Raw genomic sequence first — 22,913 nt, 5'->3', positions numbered from 1 at the left:
AGTGCTCGTATTATAACCGACTTGTTCGAATACGGTGAGCAGAAGAATCGTGAAACAATCCGGGAGATTCTTCGTAGGAAAATAAATCGAAATGTTTTTAAGAAAATTGAGTCGGAACATTGATCGGGTACACGTGCAGTGGAATCGACCGGTGTGTCTGACCAGTGCTCGATGTTTCTACTTGCGTTGGTGTTTATAAACTTCGACGGTGATAAAGTATTATTTGATTTATCCCTTTCGCCCGCGATATCGTGCGAGACTCGACAAGACCGAACACAAGGACCAAGGATAAATCCGCATTCGTACGTTCGAATATATATTCTTGAAAATATTTCAAAGAAATACTCGTACGATGTTTCCAAAAAGAAAATTTATTTTTGCGACCGACCTTGACGTCGAATAACACCGATAAACTTAAATCGTAGGACAAGGTTTCAATTAGAAAATAGTAACGTGGAGGAATAACGATTTGCAGAAGCTGACGCAAGTAGAAACAACGAGCAATGATCGGACGTGCTTAATCGAGTACGAAATCGTGCACGAGGAATGTTCCAAATCGATTCTTTTCAAAACGAAAAATATTCTCGAAGATAATTCATCTTCCCGAGCACTTTCGACCCGTGAATGGATTTTCAATCCCTTTATTACCGGCTAGCTTGGTATTTACGATCCTTCTTATTCCACGTCGTCCCGATGAATGCGATATTAAATTGAATACGCGTAATACGTAAAGCTCCCTCCGCGAAGACTCCAACGTTCTTACGTATTCCGCTCCTATGGAACAAGCGGCTGCAGTTGACTTAATTAGCCGAAGATATTAACGCAAGAGGTTTCGCGAATTAAAAATTACAATGCAGAACGGATTTAGCTGCGGATTTTTCTCAAGACTACGTAACTTTTACGAAGCGCGCTCGTATATCCGCCGTTGAAATATGGAATGAATAATTCAACACGTTTCACTGAAAATAAGAACCAAACTTTTCTACCGTTCCGCGTTAAATTTAATCCCGGGTCAATTTGCGACGTTGACGTAACAGGGCTCGAACCACGTCGTTCGATTGTCTCCAATTACGCGAGAACTTTAAACGAAAATAAACGATAATAGGTTTAATGACAACCGAGAACGCGATACTTCGAGATAGAGAACGCAACGTAACCGGTTCGATCGGTTGTGGCTAATTAACGGCAACGGTAATAATTCAACATCCGGCCAGGTAATAATTGAGTATTCCACCAGGTATACGTATCGTATGAAATATTAACGTAGTTGACCGGAAACCTATCGAAATTCGATATAACGATTGTGTTCGTCCTTGCTCGATCCGTCGTTTGAAAATTGAAGTCCAACGGAAGTCTATAAGACGATCGAAGTGTTCCAAGTTCCACGTTCCCGTTAGATTCCGGTTCGATCGATAATAAGAAATTTACATCGCACGGATTCGACGTTGCATTATTTAAACGTTCGAATTGCACGAAATTGGAAATTTTAACGTCGAGATATTCAAATTGTTCCACGCGTAGTTACCTGCACGGATTTTCGTTTCTAAAAGAATACAGACGTAACCGTCGGAGCAAATATTTTATCAGCGAAGAAAACATTTTTTGCATCGTGAATGCAATCGCATCGGGAATGCAAACGCAGCCTTCTTCTCGCGGACGTGTTAAACGCGCGTAACACGAAACTCGATCTCAACAGGTAAGTAAGAAACCGTACCAACAATCGTGTGATTTATTTTCTTGTGGACAAAATGTAGACATGTTTACATCCGAGCTTCGGTCGAAAATTCCTTTTCGTTGGAAGGAAAATACTTTTGTGTCCAAAGGTGCTCGAAACTTTCTACAAAAGCGAGGCAAATGGAAATTAATTTCTTAAGGAAAGTAAATTTAAAATTATTAATTTTGTACAATTTATAGCGCACTTTACACAAATACCTATCAATTTTGTCACACTTTTACATCGGTTTCGTCAAAGAAGAAACATTCCTCTGTGTTCGATAAGTTGTTCAAACGAAGAGTGTTTCACATCACGTGCGATTGTTCTACTTTCCACCACCCAGAGCAGAGAATGAGAAGCGGAGGGGGGACGAGTCTCCGCGCCAATAGCGTTCACCGGTTTGCGCATGCGCATTCGAAAGCGCAGTCTCGCTTGGCCGAGCTGTACGCGATCGAAACACCGCCCGATCGAAAAGGAACCGATTCGGGTTCGTAGAGCAAACCATCGTGTAAATTCGAAACCGTAACCGTGAAAAGTAGTGCAACCGTTGCCTTAGATGCAGTGATGACAGATACTGCAGAACGTCAGCAGGTAGGTGGAAGTTTGCCAAAGATAGAGTGGATGCAAACGTTTAAGATTTGCGCGATTCCCGCGATGAAGAAGTTTCACGAATGGCCCTTGGAAAAGCGATCATCCTCTTATCGGTTTCTAATATCACTCCGAGATGTTATTTGTTTTCGTTCCTGAGACTGGACGATTGGAGAAGCCTTTTGGATTTCATAGTAAGACGTTCAACATTCGATTTAGAGGCTATCGCGAGGATTAAGGTAGATCCACATTTGTAATAAAAAGTGGAGAAGGTAACGTTTCAATTTTTATTACGTCGAGTGTTCGTTTAGAATTACTTTATCGACTTGGAAAAATTTAAGGTAGATCCAAAATTGTAATAAATATAGAGAAGGTAACGTTTCAATTTTTATTACGTCGAGTATTCATTTATTGTAGAATTACTTTATCGACTTGGAAAAATTTAAGGTAGATCCAAAATTGTAATAAATATAGAGAAGGTAACGTTTCAATTTTTATTACATAGAGCAAAGGATCACGGAGATTGCAATATGGAAAGAAAAAATGGAATGGAGGGAATGGATGACGAAAAAGTAACGTCTTCCAGTTTAAGTATCGTGAAACTGACGTAAACCAGACGCAAGGGAGGCGATATTTCCCCTGGAGCGTTAACGACGCATCCTGACAAGAACAATAGTGTTATCGCGAGAAATAATGGTCGGGCATCGAGGGTGTTCGTGCGAGCCGATGGGCCCCGTTGTTTCTTAGGTTTTTGCTGACCGAGCTTCTCGTATGGAGATCATCCATCTTCGTATTCGTTTTCCGTAATATCGTTTCGAGGAGTCCAGAAAAGCCCCAGGGAACTCGAGACCCTCGTAACGTCCACGGAGAAGAGTATCCGGGGGCTAGTTGCCGCGACGAAGAGTTTAAAATACCCAAGGACAACGGATCCGTGGATCTTCAAGAGCGGAAAGAGAGGACAGGGTACAGAAAGAATGCGTTAACTTTAACGCGGGGACAAGCAGAAATGAAAACTGCGACGACGGACGTTTGAGAAATGCTTGCCGGTCGAGGGAAATACGGAAATGTTTCCTGTTCGCTTTGATGATAAAATCGAAGGAAACGACGCGGAGCGAAGCGACGAGAATGGAAATTTCTTGCAACTAAACAGTGAAATACTCGTTACTAACGCTGCGATACGATTTCAATCGCTATTACAACGGAACATCGTTTCTACTCTCCGCTAGACTGTAAACGAGTCTAGGCAAATAAACAATTTCGATCTTCTGGTATTAGATTTGATTTGAATCGACTCTGGACATTTTTCGCGTAACAAATTTTCTAGCTCTAAGAGAAAAGAAACTCTGCTTTTCTAAATTCTACCTACGAAATACTATAATATCAAGAATTCAACGAGATCGATAATTTCTAACCTCGAAAACTCTATGTCGTATGCCATAGAAGTATGTAGGTAAAGAACTTGGTGTCTCAGTTGTCGTAATTAAAAGAATCGTGTTCGAAATAATATTACCTAAAGAAAAACTAATCGAAAATTGAGCCGAGTCCAATCTCCCTTAGATATAATCATTTATATATTTATTTTGAAAATTTTCGAAGCTAGTAGATTCAAATTGTTTCAAATTGTCGATACATACCGGTTGTTGACATTTCTAGCAGTGTAAATTACCTTCCACGTTCACCGATTTCACTTCTAATTATGGCGTAACACGATTTAGACGAAACTGTCTCGAACGAACAGTTTGGATTTTTGCCACCTGTGATTGTCGCCCGACATTATCGTCCAATTATGGGAACAATCGACGAGAAACGAGCCGTCAGAACCTCTGCATTTAAAGTCAATCAGCGCGGCCGCGCACTGCTCTTCGACTTCTTTTCTCTTGTCTTTCGGGCTCTTTGTTCGCCTTTATTTCCAGCGCAGGCAAAAATCCTTCAGGAACTATTATTCCGACACCAGTCGACCTATTTTTATTGTGTACGTCTGACGCACCGTGTCGTCGTGGCATGTTATTGAACATCCTTTTCATCCTGTTTCTTCGCATCGTACGAATAAGGTGACCCTTTCGAACACTCGGTGATCGGCGACTGGGTTAGAATCACTGGTACCTCGTGCGAATAAACGTAGTTATTAACTGCACACAGAGCACTCTGTTTGAACACTTTGAATGCATTTGTTAGCTCCGACGATAAAGAAAAATTCTTTCCTACCATAGACATTCTATTGTCTATTTGTTTATTTAATTTTGATTAATTCCATTCAGAAGGTTAGAAACCGCTAAAATCACATCAATCGACGCTACGTATTATTACCGACAAATATCGTGTCACAACACTCTGTATTTATTTAATAACTGTATATTTTCATCGCAAAGTCGCGAAAACAATGATCATAGCGTATCACACGTCTCCCCCCACTTGCTATGGTAAAAGTGGCGACCCTCACGGGCAATGACGTTGTCGTAGCAACGGATCGGTTGTGTTTGCTCGAAAGCAGCCTTCGAGAAGTGGTATGAGCGAAAACCTTCGATCCTTCGGAAATTAATTAGTAGAATTTTGCGTGTACGTTAAATTACAAAATTTCTTCGAGCACTATGAATAACGGTTTAACGATGGACGGAGTATCGGATCATGTTCTTTATAATCTGCGAAAAAAGGTAAACAAAACGCTCGAATCTTCGCATGATTATCGGATCACGTGTTCGTCCCGATAGTTGCAACGAATTTTCGCGAACGTTTCCGAAACTTTTTATTCTTAACATCGTTAATTTGTAGATAGAAATTATTCAAAGAGAAAATTTATCAACACTGTTTCGTGTGGATGTTAATATTATTGTTTTGTAGTGTAATCGTATATAATATGTCTTTTCGATGTTAAAGGTGGTAACACGTTTTATTGCGAACTATACGTTGTTGATGTCGTTCGGCTGCTCTTTTTAATCTTACCTTCTGCCCTGTGTGTAAATCGAGAGATTGATATTTGTATTTCAAGTACGTGCAAAGAAAACATTGAAGAAAGGCGTTACAAAATTATTTCCACGAAACCTTTTTGAAAGAAATTTTCGCTTGGGCGCAAATATAGCATAAAAATTTTATAACGGACGTGTTAATTCCTCAACAGGAAGAGAAACGTCTTCGAGAACGTCAACGACACCATCTTTATCTTATAGCAGCTTATCTGAAAAATTATGGGTTTGTAATTTTACGAAATTTCATTTACACGATGAACTCGTTAAAATTCTTTTAGCACCGATGATATTGTTTTTGTTCTGTTCCGGTTGTTTTTCAATTGCATAAATATAAATACTTAGGATTCATTTTTGTTGAAATTATTTAAAAAATAAATAAAAAATAATAAATGGAAATTTTACAGATACGTAAAATCTTCTGCGATGCTCGTAGCAGAAGCTCAATTATCCGAAGACGTTCGCGTTTGCGATAACATTGACCTGGAAATGATTTTCACTGAATACGACAGTTATTACCACATAAAATTCAACAAATACCCCACTTTGTGTAAAAAGATCGAATCTCTCGATAACACGAATCCAATGTAAGCAAATATTTATTACCTAATAAGTATGTAGGCCGCCATTTTGTGTTCAAGTGAACTCTTATATCTATAATCCTCGAATTTTATTAACTATATTTTCCACGTTTGTATAATGTAAATGGCGCCAACAATATCTGAAGGCATGAAAAACCAAAAAAATGTCAAAAAATTTGTATATTTTTTGAAATAAAAACAAGTGTAGAACTATCGTCGTACAGATTAAAATGTTGAACTTTACAGAGAGAACAGAAAACAGACCAAAATACAGAGCAAACAAAATGACAAGAGCGCTAATAAAAATGAAGCTGGAAAAGAGAAAACCTTGCAGCAGACGGTGAATTCAGATTCCAATAATTATATCGGTCTCGCAATAACAGTGACACCGATCTCTTCCAGCGGGTGTGAGAATCGAACGGTGGCGGCACCTGAACGATCGTACTGTAAGATTGCCAAGTCTATCGAAGATCTGTATCCGATAAATTCCGAATTGTACACGATAGCTGAAATGATCTTGAAAGTAAGTGAACCGAAGATGGAATGTTTCAAACATTCGACCCTCGCGCAACAAGTATTTTATAAGTTGTCTCTTTATTTCTTTCATTAGAAGTAGCTAGATAAAATACTTATTACTTTCGTTAATGGACAGAGAATTAATTTAAAAATCTTTAAATTGTGCGTTTGCGTAGGAAGTCGTGTTGACAAATTTGAACGTTCATTGGGATGACGTAAAAGGGCTCGAAGATTGTAAAACCGCCATCAAGGAAGCCGTCGTGTACCCCTTAAAGTACCCTATTTTCTTTAATAATAAATTTTCTCCTTGGAATGGTATTCTACTCTGCGGCCCACCCGGTACAGGTAAGCCACGATCATTTCTTCGTTAGGTTGTTAAGATAACGAATAAAAGATTCACAAAAATCACTGATAAACAGGTAAAACAATGTTAGCAAAGGCGGCCGCAACGGAGTGCAATTGCACTTTTTTCAATATAACAGCCAGCTCGTTGGTCAGTAAATGGCGAGGCGACTCCGAGAAGTATATACGTGTATGTTTACTTTCGCCCTTCTATCGCACTAATAACTTCGAAGTCAAAGATAGAATAAATCGATAAATAAAGTCACAATTATAAATTCTTTTCCTTGCACCGTTAACGACGGGTAGAATTCATTCGCCTATGATATTGTCATCCTAAGATCAACACATAGGGGGAATTACACGCCTCCCTGACTTGTGACCCCCTACTATAGCCGGATCAAAATTAACGGACTATTCAAGGACGCTTATAGTTTTACGCGGACGTTTTATATTAATCTTGTACTACGTTAAGTTTCGTAAGGCCGTAAAAATAAACAAATATTTAATTAATCCTAGTTTTACGAATATTGTAAGTAACAAAAATATTGCTATCATAGACAATTTTAGTATCTTAAGTAATCTTGAATCGTAGGTTGATTGTCATCCACCTATAGTTTGGAAATATTTATTTTAAAAAGCTATAATGTAGGCTACTGTTCTATAACATACATCATTAAATTGAACAGGTTCTTTTCGATCTTGCCTACCAACAATCGCCCACGATTATCTTTTTCGATGAAATAGATTGGATAGCTACGAAAACGGATGTCTGTATATCCGAACCGGCAAGAAGGTTTAGAGCTGAAATTCTTGCTAGACTAGATGGATTGGTATCTATTGAAAATTCGAACATCGTACTGATGGCTGCTACTAATTCCCCTTCGTAAGTAAAAGTAATATTCCATTCCTTATTTCTCAATTTAAGAGAAAGAAAACGTGTACTTGCAGATTACGTTTTCTATCTCATAAACGCAACCAGCCAAGTGAAAATTCGGCAATAGCACGAGTATAGGACGGTAGTATGATTAAAAGATATGTAAACTGGGGATAACCAATCGATGTCCTTCAGTAATCAATATTTTTTGCCCCGAATGTAATAGTGTATATGACGATCAATCTACACCTACATTTAAACTATCCTAAGAACATCACTTACACTTATAATTTTGTATTATCAGGAACATAGATTCAGCTTTACTAAGACGTCTGGAGAAACGTATTAACATTGAATTACCCAATGAAAGCACTCGATTTCATATGTTCAAATCTTATCTTTCTAAAAAGGCGTTATATTCGGAGAATATGCAGAAAATACTTCAGCAAACGGAAGGTTATTCTGGCGCTGACATAAAAATGCTCTGCAAACAAGCATGGATATTCCAAGAAACTCCCACTTGGGAAAATCTTGAAAGTAAAATACTAACCGAGTTTAAACCCAACTACGAAATAACAACCTTGGATTATTTGTTTAAAGCCCTAGAATGGGTAAAACCAACAACCGAACACTTCTATTGACATATTGAATGGCAAAAATCGTTGAAGTAATTGTACAGTCGCAAGAAGAACACAAAGTTGAATAATCTAATAGTAATTGTTCATAAGTATGTGAAAATAGATCCTAATGACCTTCTTTAATTTTTTTAAATTTTCTTTTTAAAGCCCATACAAAGCTTATAACAAATCGAATTTTTTTATTCTTAAAAATGTAATGTTTATTCTTTGTGTAATATTATTTTCAACGATTAAATAAAAATAAGTACAAAATGTTTTTTGTGGCTTAAATTATTAACGTATTTACTATCAATTGACAATAAATAAATGAACACGATGACCATTTCTAATTCTATTACTATTGTATTAATTTATAAAATTTATATTTCGAATAAAAAATGTTTATAGAATTAACAATTTTTTTCATGATTATTTCTCGCTTGTTTCATACCATGATAGTAACCTGCAAAAGAAGTCGATTAAAAACATAACTAATACAGAATATAAACATAAAATAATTACCTGTGTGAAAACCACTGATGTACCATGACATCAACATACTCGAAAGTGCATCTGCATCATTATCTGGAAGCCTGAAATGTTTTTTAATTAAAATTACATCTAATTATTTGACTAAAATTCAAAGTCATTACATTTCAATGCAAAGTTTTCTAATATAATATAAACTGACAGGTATAAAATCACAATCTTTGTACTTACTTAGCCATCAATTGAGGTGGTAAGGGAGGTGCAGGTGGCATCATATCTACCATTGAATTGAAAGATGGTCCAGGCATGGAGTGATGCTTTTCTGCTTTTATTTCCTCAGATTCACAATCCATTTTTTCTCTATTATATTTTTTGTAATTTGTATTTATAGGAAAATTTATTTTGTCAGTTCCTGCATTTCCTTCGTCAATTTTTTCTGCCATAGCATCATCTTGTTGAGCTATCTGACTTTGCAAACCTTCTGATTCTAAAAGGGAGCTCAGATCTACCTTCTCTGTATTACCATATCCTGAAACATTGAAACAAGTTTCACTGTTTCAGAAATCTATACAATGAAATATTGTACAGATTTTAAATTTATCTGTTATGCATTGTCAGCAAATTCTTTTTGTCAATTCTGATCAAAATAATCAATTTGGAAGTATTACCTACAAATTTCACAATACAAGTACTGCTACCCTCATAGATTTTTGATATTATAGCTTCATAAATTTTCCCATCCTCTGAGTATACTGCACGGCAAGGCGCCCCAACGATCCACTTCTATGCAGGCAAAATACACATGTAAGTTACTATTGTAATTGATAAAATAAACAAAACAGTTTTAAGTCCTTAATCGATAAGTTTAAAACTGTATCTCGTATCGAACTTCCAATATTGTAATATTATGACCTTATATGATTTATTTGTATGTCGAGATTGTTTAGAATTCTGTGACTTTTGTTTCGATTGAGAATTTAGAATTTCCATGCCCATCCGCTTGGCAGCTTCCTCCTTTGCTAAATTCACTGCTTTATCGTATGCTTTTATTAACGCACTGTCGTCCCAAACATCTTCGTTATCTTCATTTGTACCCTTAGAAACACAAATAAGTATTGTGCAATGCATTCAAACATATTATTTCATCTCTTCTACAAAATATAAATTTTAGTAAATAATTGCAAATGTCAATAATTCATTTTATACAAGCTATAAGAAAATATAACCTCGATCCAATATTGAAAACAACTACCATACATTTCCGTTTCTCCGGATAAAAAGCACATTGTCATCCGCCATTTTATTCAAATAATTTCATCCAAATATTAAATTTATTTTCGAAAAATTAATTTGTTAGATCTCTTCGAATGTGACAAACTGTAAACAATGGCTACGCTAAGATCGATGACAAACTATAAAGACAAAAATTCTTTCAATTGATCACTAGATATATTTTAGAAAATATACTGTATAAATTATTTAAATATACAAATATATAGTACAAAATAGAGAATGAATAAAAGTTTTCTAAAAATATCACTTTTTAAAACACAGTTTATTAAATCATATTGCATGATTTTGATTAGTTATCATTTTATCTGATTGTCAGCACTGCTAAAATATACATGGAATAAATAAAGAGGTTAAATATCAATAACTGTATTTATGAAAATACTATGTTTAACTAATATGATCTCCGATATGATTTTGTTTACAATAAAAAAACAGAATATTTAAATTTGTACAATACTAATATCTAAAATAGTGTTTTAAACTTTACTGTCTGTTCTTGATAAAGTGAGATAAATTCAAAACAAAGGTATTATTATATGTTTTTAAATCTTTTATTATAGTCAATCTGAAGAGTCAGACTTATATTATTTATTACAAAAGAAAGTATTATAAACTTGAAGCAATAAACAACATAGATTTGCCTAGCAAAAATAATAAAGCTGATATTGCAATAACAAAAACTTCTCTACTTTGATACTTTTGAAAGTTACTTTTCTTCAAAATTCTACCCTGAAAGCGCTACTCTTTCTTTTTTTTTTTGGTAAGCAAGTAATTGTTGTATAAACTCTTTTTTGTGTAAATGTAAAGTCTAGTTGATTCCCTGCGATAGTCTACCAGTAAAATAACTATAATAGTCTAATGTACAATTTCTTGTGTTTTTAATTGTTTTTTTTTTGGTCATAATACAGGTGACATAATTGTAGGATTGTTTCTGCAGATATTGATAAAATCTCTTTTGTAAATAAGAATGGAGCTAATAAATAGTTGTTGTGAATTAAATTGTCATATGGCTTGAAAGGCAACATATTATTGCGTTCAAGAATTTCTTGAAAATATTCCCACAAAAGAAACTTCTTTTCCTAAGTTCACAAACAATCATTGTTTACATTGAAACTCTTTCAGAACTTCTTATAACATAGTTTGATTACTACTTATTTATATTTATTTATATTTGGTATTAATCAGGCTAGATTATACAAAATCCTCAAAGAATTTCTGTAATATATAATAGTTTATTTACAACTATAAATAAAAATTTATTGAGTTCAAATTACACATATCTTCATATTAAATTTAAATTTAAAGATTAATTACTATTTACGTTTATATATTTATGCAAAAAAGGATTGGCAGGAATGAATAATTTTTACTAACATATTTAGCACTACCAGGAGATTTAATAAAATATTCGGATATTTCAAGAACACCAAAATTAAAGGTGTACACGTGATTAAATATTTAAAATAATACGAGAGAAAGAATAAACTACCACAAGAAACACAGATTCTTATAATTATATTGTCGATGAAAAACAAATTATGTACAAAATGCATTAATATATTATCATAAGCATATCGAAATATGTATCTTAAAATTAATCATAAAAAATATGTTTTAAAATATATAAAAAAATAACCGATATAATACAAACAAAAAATACAAAAATATAATATACAAATATACTTAATAATAACCTGCGATTGATAATCGTGGTTGAATTAAACAAGATAAAGATAAGTTAGATTGGTGCATATTCGGGATTTTAGTATACGAGCCAATCAAAGTCAAGAACAACCTCCGCGCCCCACTGATTAAGGCCCCCTAGACCAAGTGTCTTAGACAAGCACGCCAAGAAAGAAAAGGGGTAGCGTGAAACCTACGCCCGAATCAGTGTCACCGACTGGGCAGCATTAATTCGTTCCGTTTGAGGGGCACATGGCTCAATTCACGTTACCCCTTCTTCTTCACGGTAAGCTTCTAGTTGTCGCACGGCTGAAACACTAGATGGTATAAACGCGTGTAGGTTATATCTATCGAAATTCATTCTCGAAGCTCAGTGATACATATTTAATAAGGAATAATCGGTTCATTGCATTGTTAATCTATCGTCACCTTTAAATATCGCGGAGCTATTGCTCGAACATTGTTATTTTATAACGATTTATACAATGCGACGCTCGTAGGTTAGTCACGTCAAGGTTAGACGTTTCAGAAGTCCGAAACGCTCTTTCATACAATCGGTGACAGTGATTCTATAAACGCCATCTAGCGCTTCAGCCGAGCGACAACTTGCCGAGAAAGAGAAGAGGATACATTTGACGTGCCATGTTCCCCTTAAACGGACCGAATTAATGCTACTTGGTTGGCTCAAACGATTTGGTTCAACTACCACGGATACACAGAAGACATTAGATGCGTTTCGATTTCCGATTGGTAGAATACAGTATTGTCACGATAAATGTGAAACCGAGGTCCACGATAAATGTGAAAAGTTTATCCCCACTACTAGGGGGGTTCTCCCTTGGAACCAGTCAAGCGATTGTGACACTCACGATGCTCGTAAGTTAACTATAATGTAACACTAGCCGATAAGATAAATGCTTATATTGGTAAAAAATGAACTTTTTGTATTATTGGTGTTTTGTTAATGAAAATGTTATTACTATATTTGTCAGGTCTCTCCGAATAAAGTGAGACCAAACACGATATAATTTAGATCATATTTACTTATTTATTAAACGATAAAGGCGAAAAAAAAAACAGGTTTTACCGATTCCGAGTTACGTTTGATCGCGTTGTTTGACTACGATAAGTAGTACAAATAGAAGAGAGGCTTATTTAATAAGTGAAAAATATTGAGTCAATATCACTTGCCAAACGGGTAAATATCACCCAAATTATGTCACGTTTGGTTTCATTTTAATCGGGAAGACCTTACAAATATGTTAATAAAGATTTCGTGAAAAGAAAATTAAAAAATATGCGATTCTATTAATGTTGTAAGCGATCAAGAGGCCTTTAAACTTCAGCGACTACCTCGACGTTCGATCCCTCTTTCTTTTTCTTTTCCTGTCCTTTTCTATGGTCGTCGTTGTCGACGAAATGCCGATAGAGGTGTAGAGTTCTTCATAAATGTGAATTTTGGTCCCAAGGCTTTCACATTTATCGAGAAAATACTGTACGTATCACCGATCTTGTTCTACCAATCGGAAGACGGAACGCGCCTAGCGCTTTCTGTGCACTTGATATAGTAGTATGAACAGTATCGTTTGAACCGTGTGTCGTCAAGAACAAAGTGAGAAAGTGAGAGCAAGTGAAATACATTTACATCCTCGTCCAGTTCCAGAAAGTGGTGGGGATAACAAGGCGACAGCTAGAAAGACAGAAACTGTGCAGCCTGAGGGACAGTACTATATTTGTGTATTATTGGTGTGTTTGCAAAGTCAGTGAAAGTAATTAATTAAAATCATGGCATTGAATCCGAAACGAAAAATGCAGCAACATTCGTTCGGGGAACGTCTACAGATTGTGCAGAAGTTAAACGACGGTGCAACTGTTGCTCAACTTGCCGCTGAATATCGTGTTAATAAGAGGACCATATACCGATATCGAAAGAACGCAGCGTCGCTTCGGCAAATTTCGGAAAGATTGAACTCCATGGATTTCAAAAAAAGGCCCACAGTGCAATATAAAGATGTAGATACACGGCTACACACGTGGATCTTGGAAAGGCGAGCATTAGGGGACAAGATAACGGATAGTATTATGCAGGAAAAAGCCAAAGAGTTGCACGAAGAATTCGGTGGTACATCGAATTTTGCGGCAAGTCGCGGTTGGTTACAATCTTTCAAAAGGAGGCACGGTATAGGACGTAGGGGTATACGTAAAAAAGGCTCCGAAGCGAACGAATCGTCTACAAACAGACGTACGGACGAATTGGCGGGAATATTATTCCAAAAAGACGTCTACGAAGAGAATGTCTATAATATGACCGAGACGAACTTAATGTGGAGAGTCCTTCCGGAAAGAATATTGGCCGACGAAGAGCGACTGACGGAGGACAAAAGAATTAAAACGGAACGGGTTACCGTAGCATTTTGTGCCAATATCACTGGCACGCATAAATTGCCACTGCTTTTTATCAATAAGTACCCCAATCCGAGAGCATTGAAGCACTGTCGACATATATTGCCAGTGGTGTATAAAAGTCAATATAATGCCTGGATGGACGAAGATATTTTCAATGATTGGTACACCAATCATTTTATGCCCACTGTGTGGCAGCATCAGGCACAGGGGCGACGAATGGGAAAAGTAATACTACTGGTCGACAGCGGTTGGGAAGATGTACTCTCTCAACAAACGGAGGACGATTCTCAGGTCAAAATCATTTTTTTACCACCCAATAGGACGTCGATCGTTCAATCGTCGGATCGAGGTGTGATTGCCGAATGTAAACAACTGTTTCGGTATAAATTGCTTCACCGAGTATTCCAATATTATGGTGGAGTTAGGCAGTTTTATGCAGATTACGATATTAAAGACTGTATTGATTTAATTAGCGAATCGTGGAACGAAGTAACGGCGGCGAACATTAAAAGTTCGTGGGGGAAACTTTTGAGTCAACCGTCTACAACGGAGAGTTTCGAAGAACAGGATTTTAAAGTCAATATTCAACAACGCTCGGAACAATTCACGGTAAGCATTCCCTTTGAAGAAATAAAGGAATGGATTTCGGAATGCGAGCAAGCAGAGTCGGCCGCATCAGAAGAGGATGACCCGATTGACGGACCACGTTGTGGAATAGAAGAAGAAGAAATCGATCATACGTTTAGCAACTTGGCAGTGTGGGCGGAAATAGAACCTAAAGTTATTAACGTACATACACAATTTTTAATCGATTATTATAATCAAAAATAGTATTCGTGTACAGAAATTTAAGTACATATGTGTTATAACATCTATTTTTATACCTCTCCCTGATACTTCGTTAGTTACACCGTATTTGGTATCATTTTTATCATAAAATCCTCATGGATTCGATTATGATAATCTTATAATGATAACGTAAACAATTTATAAATTGTACTTTTTTTGCTTCGATGACATGATAGCTGAGTCGACGATTGCAAATCGCAGATAACGCGAAAGCTTGGGCTCTGCGAGCAGTTCCGGAAAGTAGTAGGGATAACTACATGACAGCTGAACAGACAATACTGAAACTCGGCCGGGCCTGCGCCAACTTGACGAGCAATACTGTATGTACCCTACTCCTTGTAAAACTTACGGTGCTGCTATTGCTACTCGTAGCCCTCTGGTGACAAGCATGAAAATCATCATCATTATGGCACATGCTCTGGCCACGTCACACGTGTTAGGAAATATTTCATAACCTGCTGTTCGAAGAAGTGCGCCAATGTCGTATTAAAAGAAATTGTGATAGTTCTTGTTTGAAATTCGATTCAGTTGATTTGTATTTTCCGTGATTTCGTCACGGTTATTTGTGACATTAATCCTGTACTTATGATATTTTGACAGTGGAATGGCGTTAGTAAATAAGTTTCAAAGATTATCGAGATCGATTCTTGGCGTGGTTTCGAATTATTCAAAATATAAGAATGACACCGCGTTGCCGTTATTGCTGCCAATAAGAAAAACTTCGACTACGCAACCACTTTTAGAAAAAGAGGAGTAAGTAACTTCATTTGTTTTTCTTCGTGGATATTCTTACAAGTCTTAGGTTTAGGTGTAGGAATATGAAGAGGTTGTATGATACAAAAAATGAAAGAAATATTTACATAAATTTTTTCGATGGCATTTCCCATTATGGAAATACATCATTTATAATACAGAAAGAATTGGTATCTTTTCATCTTCTACAAAACAGTTTTTGTAATAATACTAGTAGAAGTGACAATAACAATAATCTTGTATAAACATAACAATGTCACGGAAAATACTATATAGAAACATTTCCTTTAAAATAAAAGCAGGGTTCAAAAAAGTATAAATTCGATAATATGGAAGTGAGAAAGTTAAATATAGTAAGCTTGAAAACTTTGTACAAAGACAAGATAAATGAAATGTATTGAAAGAAATAATAAAATAGTTTTCTTCACATTTAAAAAATCTTGTAACATAGTGACCATTTAAAATAAACTATAATTTAAATATAATGATACTTTAGTGTACTTGCGTAATGAAAACAATATATTCTTATTTTCAGAGTAAATATAACATTTGTTAGAGCAAGTGGAGAAAGAATCAAAGCAAAAGGAAAAGTTGGCGATAGTATATTGGACATTGTTGTGAATAATGCGATAGAGTTAGATGGCTTTGGTAAGTTTACATTATTTTTGTTATTTTCTTGTCATAAAGATTATATAACTTTCTTACATAAACAGCACAATTTCAAAAACAAATATATTTTCTTTATCTGTTTAATGTTCATCAATTTTTTAAATTCCCATTATTTTGCATATGTCTTTCATTTAAAAAATAATGGTGTGCTTTATACGATATTTACTTCTAAACATCATTTTGTACAAATTAGTTTTTTTTTTTTTTTATATATTAATCACTTTTATTAAACTAATAAACTACCTTTTCTAAGGAAGATTACATATAATTAACATTATGAAACTTATGTAGGTGCATGCGAAGGTACATTGACCTGTAGTACATGTCATTTAATACTGTCAAAAGAAGTGTACGACAAAATTCCTGATAAACCATCCGATGAAGAATTAGATATGCTTGATTTAGCATACGAGTTAACAAGCACGTAAGTAAAAAATAGTAAAACAATTTTGTGTGCTATTTCATTTTAGAATACAAATATATTTTTTTATCATACTTTTATTCATGTTTTATTACTTAAAGATATCAATGTGATTTTATTGCTAAGTAGTCTTCTAAACAATGGATATTTCCAAATATGTGCCTTTACGCAGTCTACATTTTTTTCTGTTAAATCTCATGGAAGTAAGATCAACAAGGTGAATAAATTTTCATAATTTTCTATTCACAAGTTTACATTTGTTGGAATCTGAATGTCTATATTCATCTACTTACAATATTGAATTTCAAAATCTATTTAATTAATTTGATAGAAAATGTTCACATATTTATTGATACATTATTTTATTAAACACTAACTACAAAATAGATTATAAGTGAAATATGAGTTCCAAATGTTTGAATACTGAATTCTTGTTAGCATTATGGCAAAAATAATAGGCCAATCAAAAAAAATAAACAACTCATATTTATATTTAAAATATTCTAAGATTTTCTATGATATTTAAGTTGTACGAAGTGTTACAATAAAATACTCAAAGTGCATATAATTATTATAAAATTATTAATTCCAGGTCACGTCTAGGTTGCCAGATAATAATGACTAAAGAACTAGATGGAATTGAAGTAAATGTTCCATTAACGCTTAATGACGCAAGGGCATGATATTTTGTCTTAGCTCCTTAAAAATTTATGCGACAATTTTAACAATAGCCACTGAAAGTTTAGAATTAAAATCCTAAAATTAGGATTAGGATAAAATAAACAAATTTATTTTTTAACATAGACCTGGTATACATACATATTGTAGCATACCTGCAATATTTTTTATGTAGTAAAAGAAAACATGCAAGCTATTCATTAAAGGTTTGTTACTTGTATATTGCCACTGTATAAAACTAATATAAATACAGAGAGACTAGAGTCTTGTTTTTAGTACATTTTAACAATTAAAATCAAAATATGTCATATATTTTTTAATTTACTTAAGCGATCAAATTTTTGTATAGTTATTTGCATTCTAAATTTCCAACATTGTAAATAAAATTGCTCTTAGACAAACTTGGTAAAGATTATTTAGAATAACGACAAATAACAACGCCATAATCGAACGGTTTATAAAATTGAAAAACGTATTGCCTAGTAGCTAAATGGAATGGAATTATAGGAAAAATTTTTGTTTATTTAAATTGTTTACATTTTCAGTTAACAACTTTAATTGAACAACGAATTAAATATCATTGAATTGAAATTTAATTCTTTTTTTCATTTTCTTTGTAGATAATTTTTAACCACTTGAAAATGCAATACTTACTCTTTCAATGGATTTAACATTTTACAAAATTTACTACATACTTGATTGAACTTGAATCTTATTATGTGATCAGAATAATTTATTTTTTTTTTTAACTAGGTACATACTGAATACATCTATTAAATTGGTATTTTGTAAGTACCAGTACATAAAGCTAAAACACTTTTGTACTATGCATGTTATACATGGACCCAACAAATAATTTAACTCATGTATTGTCGCGTGTTACGTGTAAAATGTTCTATTGCTACACTACTTACAGATCCGGTATAAAGTATACATTGCGTTGTTATGAAATGTACATATTTTCATTCGCTTACCCTGCCCAGTTCAAATATAACTCAGAATGTACGTGATATATCTGTATATTCTGTACCTTTTTATATACTATGTACATATACATTGATCCGACGTCTATAAACATCAACTTAATACTTTGTAAAAAAGCTAATACGATCTTGTTGAATTTTTATTTCGTAAAAAATCATTGATTTTTCTTTAAACGTTTCGTTGGCCGAGTCAGGTGATTTACTGACGATTAAACAATCGTAATTAAAATAAAGTACTTGCGGCACTTTTTATCGATCTGCTATTGTACAAACTTTGTCCATGTAATTCAGACAACTGTAAAGACAATAAACGTCTTGTAAACATTAACCCTGTTGAGTAATGATTTCCCAAAAATATTTCAAAATAACTGGATGAGAATATTGAAGCGAGACAGTGAGGAAAATCTCAACAAAAAAGAATCAAAAAACGTAAGAACATGTACTTACAAAAATGGACAAAAACTGTCTCATTAAAGCTTATTTCACTTTACGTATAATGCTTTACTGAGAAGAGGTCATTGTCAGTAGCATCAAACCTTCCTACGATTTGTATTTCTGTTTTTGCAATTATTTTAGTATAAGTTTTGATACATAATCATACAAAGGTATTACAAATATCATAATTACTTAAGATTACATTAATCGTTTATAAAAATAGAAAATAACAAATTATTGTGACGAACGTAATTGACTGAGCTATGTTAACTGGAAATTTGTTTGCAAGTAGTACATGTTCGCAAATCCTTTGATTCTTGTTTTTTAGATCATTCTATGTATTTGCTTTGAAATACAGTAACTATGGTCCTTTGAGTTTTGTGCATCGAATCATCATTAATTTTCATTTTTGTTTTAACCTAACTAGGAAATATAAATATGTTCACATACAAATAATATTGAACTATTCAAAAATAAACATTCTCTATTAATAAGAAAAAAAAATATTCTTATTAACAAACATTTTTTCTACAAAAAATTGGTCGTCTTTTACACGGGCACATACAGCAAAATGTATTTTTATCGCTGTTTGAATAATCCTAAGCATTTAAGTCTAAACTTATATCGGTCTCCAACTTAATACCTGTAATTATTGGAAGTGATTACGCTATAGCCTGCATAAAAAGGAACAAACACATAAGTATAAACGATTAAATAGTAGAACCAAGACGATTTACACTTGATATAAATCTGACAAAGTTCAAATCTGAAATTATAGAATTTCAGAAGTTTGACAACAGCTAATGTTCGTATACATTATACAAATAACACACATTTTTAGACATTTTTAGCGAAACAGATGAAACTAAACTGATAATTGTAACAAAATTTTAAAAATATATATGGATAAAAAACCAACATATTTAATTCGTTTAATGAAAAGCAATTTCATTTTTTTTTCAATGCAATACCCTTAATGGTTTATTGATTAACAATTCAGCCTTCTATACTTCAAGATTTGAACTCTGTAAACTTCTTACACGTATGCTACGATGAACTTGTAATCGCATGATCGCGCGATAGTCAGAATCCGAAAATCTTATTCTTTCGTGAAAACGAAAGTAACCTAGGACTAGAGGTTTCGCATGATTAATAATAATAATAAAGAAATGGCAAGATCCATGCAGGTATAAATTAGTCGTTTTTTTTTTTTTTTTTCGATCCGCAAACATCCATCCTTTAGACCATTATAGAGGAATTAATCGCATTGTTTCTGTTTCGTAAGTCCACAAGCAACTTCGGTATTATTTAAATTACCTTCTTTGTTCGTAAGAATTTTGAATATTAAGCTTATCAGAAGTCAACTTCTTGCTCAGTTTTATAATTTAAGCTCATCATTTCTAAGACATTTATCGTGTCTCTTGTAAATGCCTAATTACTGCAATTCATTCTTTGGAAAGGGTCACTTGTTGCTCCCCAACACCTGTTGCCACGATAAATCAAGTTCACAAATTTCGTTTTAAACCATTCGGAAGTTTCAGAACTTGCAATAAAATCTCCGATAAATATAATTTTACAATATTTCAGCTTCAACGATACGACTCGATAAACCGCAACTTTTCAAAACTTAACCCACAACATCGAAGTCCTTTAGTATCCAGGCATCCGAATCGATGTCTCTAGTGTCATTCAACTTCCACCCTAATGCAAAAGGCACTTTTAGGTGTCACGACGGTAGCAATCCGAAACGATCAGAGATCTGAAAGAAAACACGAAGAATTCAAGTAGCTCGAAAACGCTAAAGTCACTCGATCTCCGAACTAACGCGGAGAATTAAAATTCCTCCGTACAAACATCGGATGCGACCCGGTCCGGTATCGAGCAACGAAGTTGTCGTTAGTCCTCTAATTGCCGGGTTACGATTTGGGGATCAACGTTTGGCTTTGCGTCTCGATCAGGCTGAACCGAATGTAGAGAAGCCCTCCTCCTGCGGATTGTTGATGATCGCGGGCATTGCTGAGGTCTGAACTCGTAGTCTAGACCAAAGTAGACAACTCGTGTGGACTGTTGGTGGTCGCGGCACTGCTGAGGTCGAGGGTGGCCGCTGGAAGTCCAGGGCTGACGCTGCCGCTGGCTTCTCGCGGTAGATGCTGCGACCTGTTCAGCTTGTTCCCGGGACTCGGTGGCGACCTGTCCCCCGGCGTGTCTGGTGGCGTGACGATGTTCCTATGACTGCTGACGTTCAAGTGATTGTGCGTCGCTGCCATTGGAGCCGGCGATGAGAGCGACAGAGGCGGTGACATTGACACGTGCCGATGATGATGGTGGTGATGATAGTGCTGGTATTGCGCCGCTCGGCCGTGCGTCGCGTGGCTGGCGTTTGGTTGTCCCGGCAGGGAGCCGACTTTTGTCGCACAACCAGCGTGGTGCGCCGTTAACGGGGCACGATGTTGTTGCTGTTGTTGCTGCTGGAGATGCGGTTGGCCAGTTTGGTGTTGTTGAAGCTGTTGTTGTCTCTGCAATTGCACCGCCGCCTCGCACTGTTCGCGCGCCAACGCCTTCACGGCGTTCGTCTTCTCCTGGAAACGAGGATGAGCAACGTTAGTAGGCATGCGCGATCGCGCGATCGCGAACCGCCTTGGGAAACGCGTCCGCGAGGAGAGCTCGCCGCTCGGGTAGGTAACGGGTCGCCCGGGGACTCGTGATGGGAATTAAAAGGTGCTTACGGTAAACGTGATATCGATGGGAATACCGTGTTCAATGCGGTTCACGTAAACGACTTAATCGGCCCTTTTAGCTGGAGGATGGGATATCAACTTCAATATACAGGAATGACAATTCGGTCGGTCTTAATCGACCTCTTTCTTCTCAATGGTTTGCCAAATGAACAAATATCTCGTATTTTTCGAGACACCGAGGTGACCTTCAATATTTTTTCAACGGTACCGAGTATTTCTTTCTGACGCGGATCGTCCCATCTAACGAAATAATTTATGTTATATCGTAATGTTTAAAGATGTATCTCTGTGTACAATTACGGAATGTTAGTAGTAATTATAAACTGTACTTGAGCCATAACGAAAAGTACCGTCTACGATATGTAGAGTCGTTCAAGTTCAAAGCAATAGAAAATTGTTGAACGTCTTGTATATTTAAATCTAAAATTCTTTTTAGAAATTCACTTTCGGGTTAATCGTTTCGTATAATACGGTAGTTTGCAAACACTCGGAAATAGATATTCGAGGGCGAAACTACATACGCGCGAATTGTGCGTACAGTTATTTATAAATCCAGTTCTGCGCTGGAATGCCCGACGACTGTGGCGGACAGTGCAAATAAAAAAACAATCGGCGATATTGACCGTTCGATATGCTAATAAGTTGCATACGTGATTCCGTGTGATATCCCTTTCCGGAAAATTATGTAAACGCGAACGTGCGCCTTCGATGCGACTCTTGGAGAATTCGTGCACGTTTACGCGTCTTACGATACCGAGTTTAAATCTCGTGTAGTTAATAATACAAACGGTTTGCAAGGAGTTACCGTTAAAGTGAAAACACGTTATTGTCACGTCACGTGAATACTCGATGTTTATACCTGTCAAATCATTCGCAGGACACACATCGCTTCGCACAGTTACACAACCCCTCGTTTTGCGAAACTGTGCTTGTATCTTCTCGTGATGTTGGTCGAATATTTTCATTTATGTAATTATACACGGGATTTCGTATTACGTAACATCGGTGTACGCATAAATTTTTTATCGTTTACAATTCACGACACGAACGACGGAACAGTATCTAACAGAAAACAAGAGACGCATGGTGCGTGACTGATTTTGTGCAGTCACGTGATACCTGTATCTTACAATTTCAAATCAACTGCAAATTCGCGCCTACATTATTTCCAAGGGCGATACGCGTGACACGACTTTAATGCGTTTCCGCTTTTAACTTGTAAAAGATTGGAGATCAATTTTGAACGAAAATAAGTAAAAAGTAATATATAAGAGTACCGCTACAATAATTAATTGTAACGGAATTATGGGTGAATTAATTAACA

The 22,913-nt window shown here is 35.4% G+C and overlaps 4 protein-coding genes across 13 annotated transcripts in view; 2 read left to right on the top strand and 2 right to left on the bottom strand.

Moving 5' to 3' along the window:
* Nucleotides 1-4,890: 4,890 nt before the first annotated feature.
* On the top strand, nucleotides 4,891-8,458 carry LOC143152593 (katanin p60 ATPase-containing subunit A-like 2). The gene is made up of 10 exons (XM_076322891.1): nucleotides 4,891-4,953; nucleotides 5,072-5,119; nucleotides 5,177-5,179; nucleotides 5,418-5,488; nucleotides 5,670-5,849; nucleotides 6,090-6,366; nucleotides 6,536-6,704; nucleotides 6,779-6,891; nucleotides 7,388-7,584; nucleotides 7,880-8,458. The coding sequence occupies exons 1-10, from the start codon at nucleotides 4,891-4,893 to the stop codon at nucleotides 8,214-8,216; spliced, it is 1,458 nt and encodes a 485-aa protein (XP_076179006.1). The 3' UTR covers nucleotides 8,217-8,458.
* A 73-nt stretch (nucleotides 8,459-8,531) lies between these two features.
* On the bottom strand, nucleotides 8,532-15,216 carry Smn (survival motor neuron). Of its 7 annotated transcripts, none has more exons than XM_076323376.1 (6): nucleotides 15,064-15,216; nucleotides 9,594-9,776; nucleotides 9,350-9,464; nucleotides 8,913-9,210; nucleotides 8,715-8,785; nucleotides 8,532-8,655 (listed from the first exon to the last, which is right to left on the bottom strand). In XM_076323376.1, exons 2-6 carry the CDS (start codon nucleotides 9,675-9,677, stop codon nucleotides 8,603-8,605), a joined length of 621 nt encoding a protein of 206 aa, XP_076179491.1. In that variant the 5' UTR covers nucleotides 9,678-9,776; nucleotides 15,064-15,216; the 3' UTR covers nucleotides 8,532-8,602. The 7 variants fall into 7 exon arrangements, with proteins under 7 accessions (XP_076179491.1, XP_076179492.1, XP_076179486.1 ...); XM_076323377.1 differs by lacking the exon at nucleotides 15,064-15,216 and adding an exon at nucleotides 11,669-12,100; XM_076323371.1 differs by lacking the exon at nucleotides 15,064-15,216 and adding an exon at nucleotides 9,939-10,105.
* A 26-nt stretch (nucleotides 15,217-15,242) lies between these two features.
* Nucleotides 15,243-18,744, top strand: Fdx2 (Adrenodoxin-like protein 2, mitochondrial Ferredoxin 2). 3 transcript variants are annotated; one of them, XR_012993647.1, is made up of 5 exons: nucleotides 15,243-15,665; nucleotides 16,201-16,313; nucleotides 16,626-16,758; nucleotides 16,857-16,972; nucleotides 17,348-18,744. XR_012993647.1 is itself a non-coding variant. In XM_076323383.1 (4 exons), exons 1-4 carry the CDS (start codon nucleotides 15,517-15,519, stop codon nucleotides 17,436-17,438), a joined length of 486 nt encoding a protein of 161 aa, XP_076179498.1. In that variant the 5' UTR covers nucleotides 15,248-15,516; the 3' UTR covers nucleotides 17,439-18,744. The 3 variants fall into 3 exon arrangements, 1 of the variants encoding a protein (XP_076179498.1); XR_012993646.1 differs by lacking the exon at nucleotides 16,857-16,972 and having other exon boundaries at nucleotides 15,248-15,665; nucleotides 17,348-17,639; nucleotides 18,187-18,744; XM_076323383.1 differs by lacking the exon at nucleotides 16,857-16,972 and having other exon boundaries at nucleotides 15,248-15,665.
* The window catches only part of LOC143152827 (uncharacterized), a 60,318-nt gene continuing 55,312 nt past the window's right edge, over nucleotides 17,908-22,913 (bottom strand). Inside the window, exons 5-6 of one of the 2 annotated variants that reach the window (XR_012993643.1) lie at nucleotides 20,702-21,430; nucleotides 17,908-20,610 (exon numbers count right to left, since the gene is read on the bottom strand). Coding sequence is in view for 1 of the 2 variants with exons in the window: in XM_076323369.1 (XP_076179484.1) it covers nucleotides 20,888-21,430 (543 nt within the window). In the remaining variant the exon portion in view is untranslated. Of the gene's footprint in view, nucleotides 21,431-22,913 lie in introns of both variants that reach the window. The other variant, XM_076323369.1, reaches the window with a different exon arrangement.

Source organism: Ptiloglossa arizonensis, chromosome 11 (assembly GCF_051014685.1).
Source record: "Ptiloglossa arizonensis isolate GNS036 chromosome 11, iyPtiAriz1_principal, whole genome shotgun sequence".
Classification (NCBI taxonomy): domain Eukaryota; kingdom Metazoa; phylum Arthropoda; class Insecta; order Hymenoptera; family Colletidae; genus Ptiloglossa; species Ptiloglossa arizonensis.
This window is presented reverse-complemented; position numbering and strand designations above follow the sequence as displayed.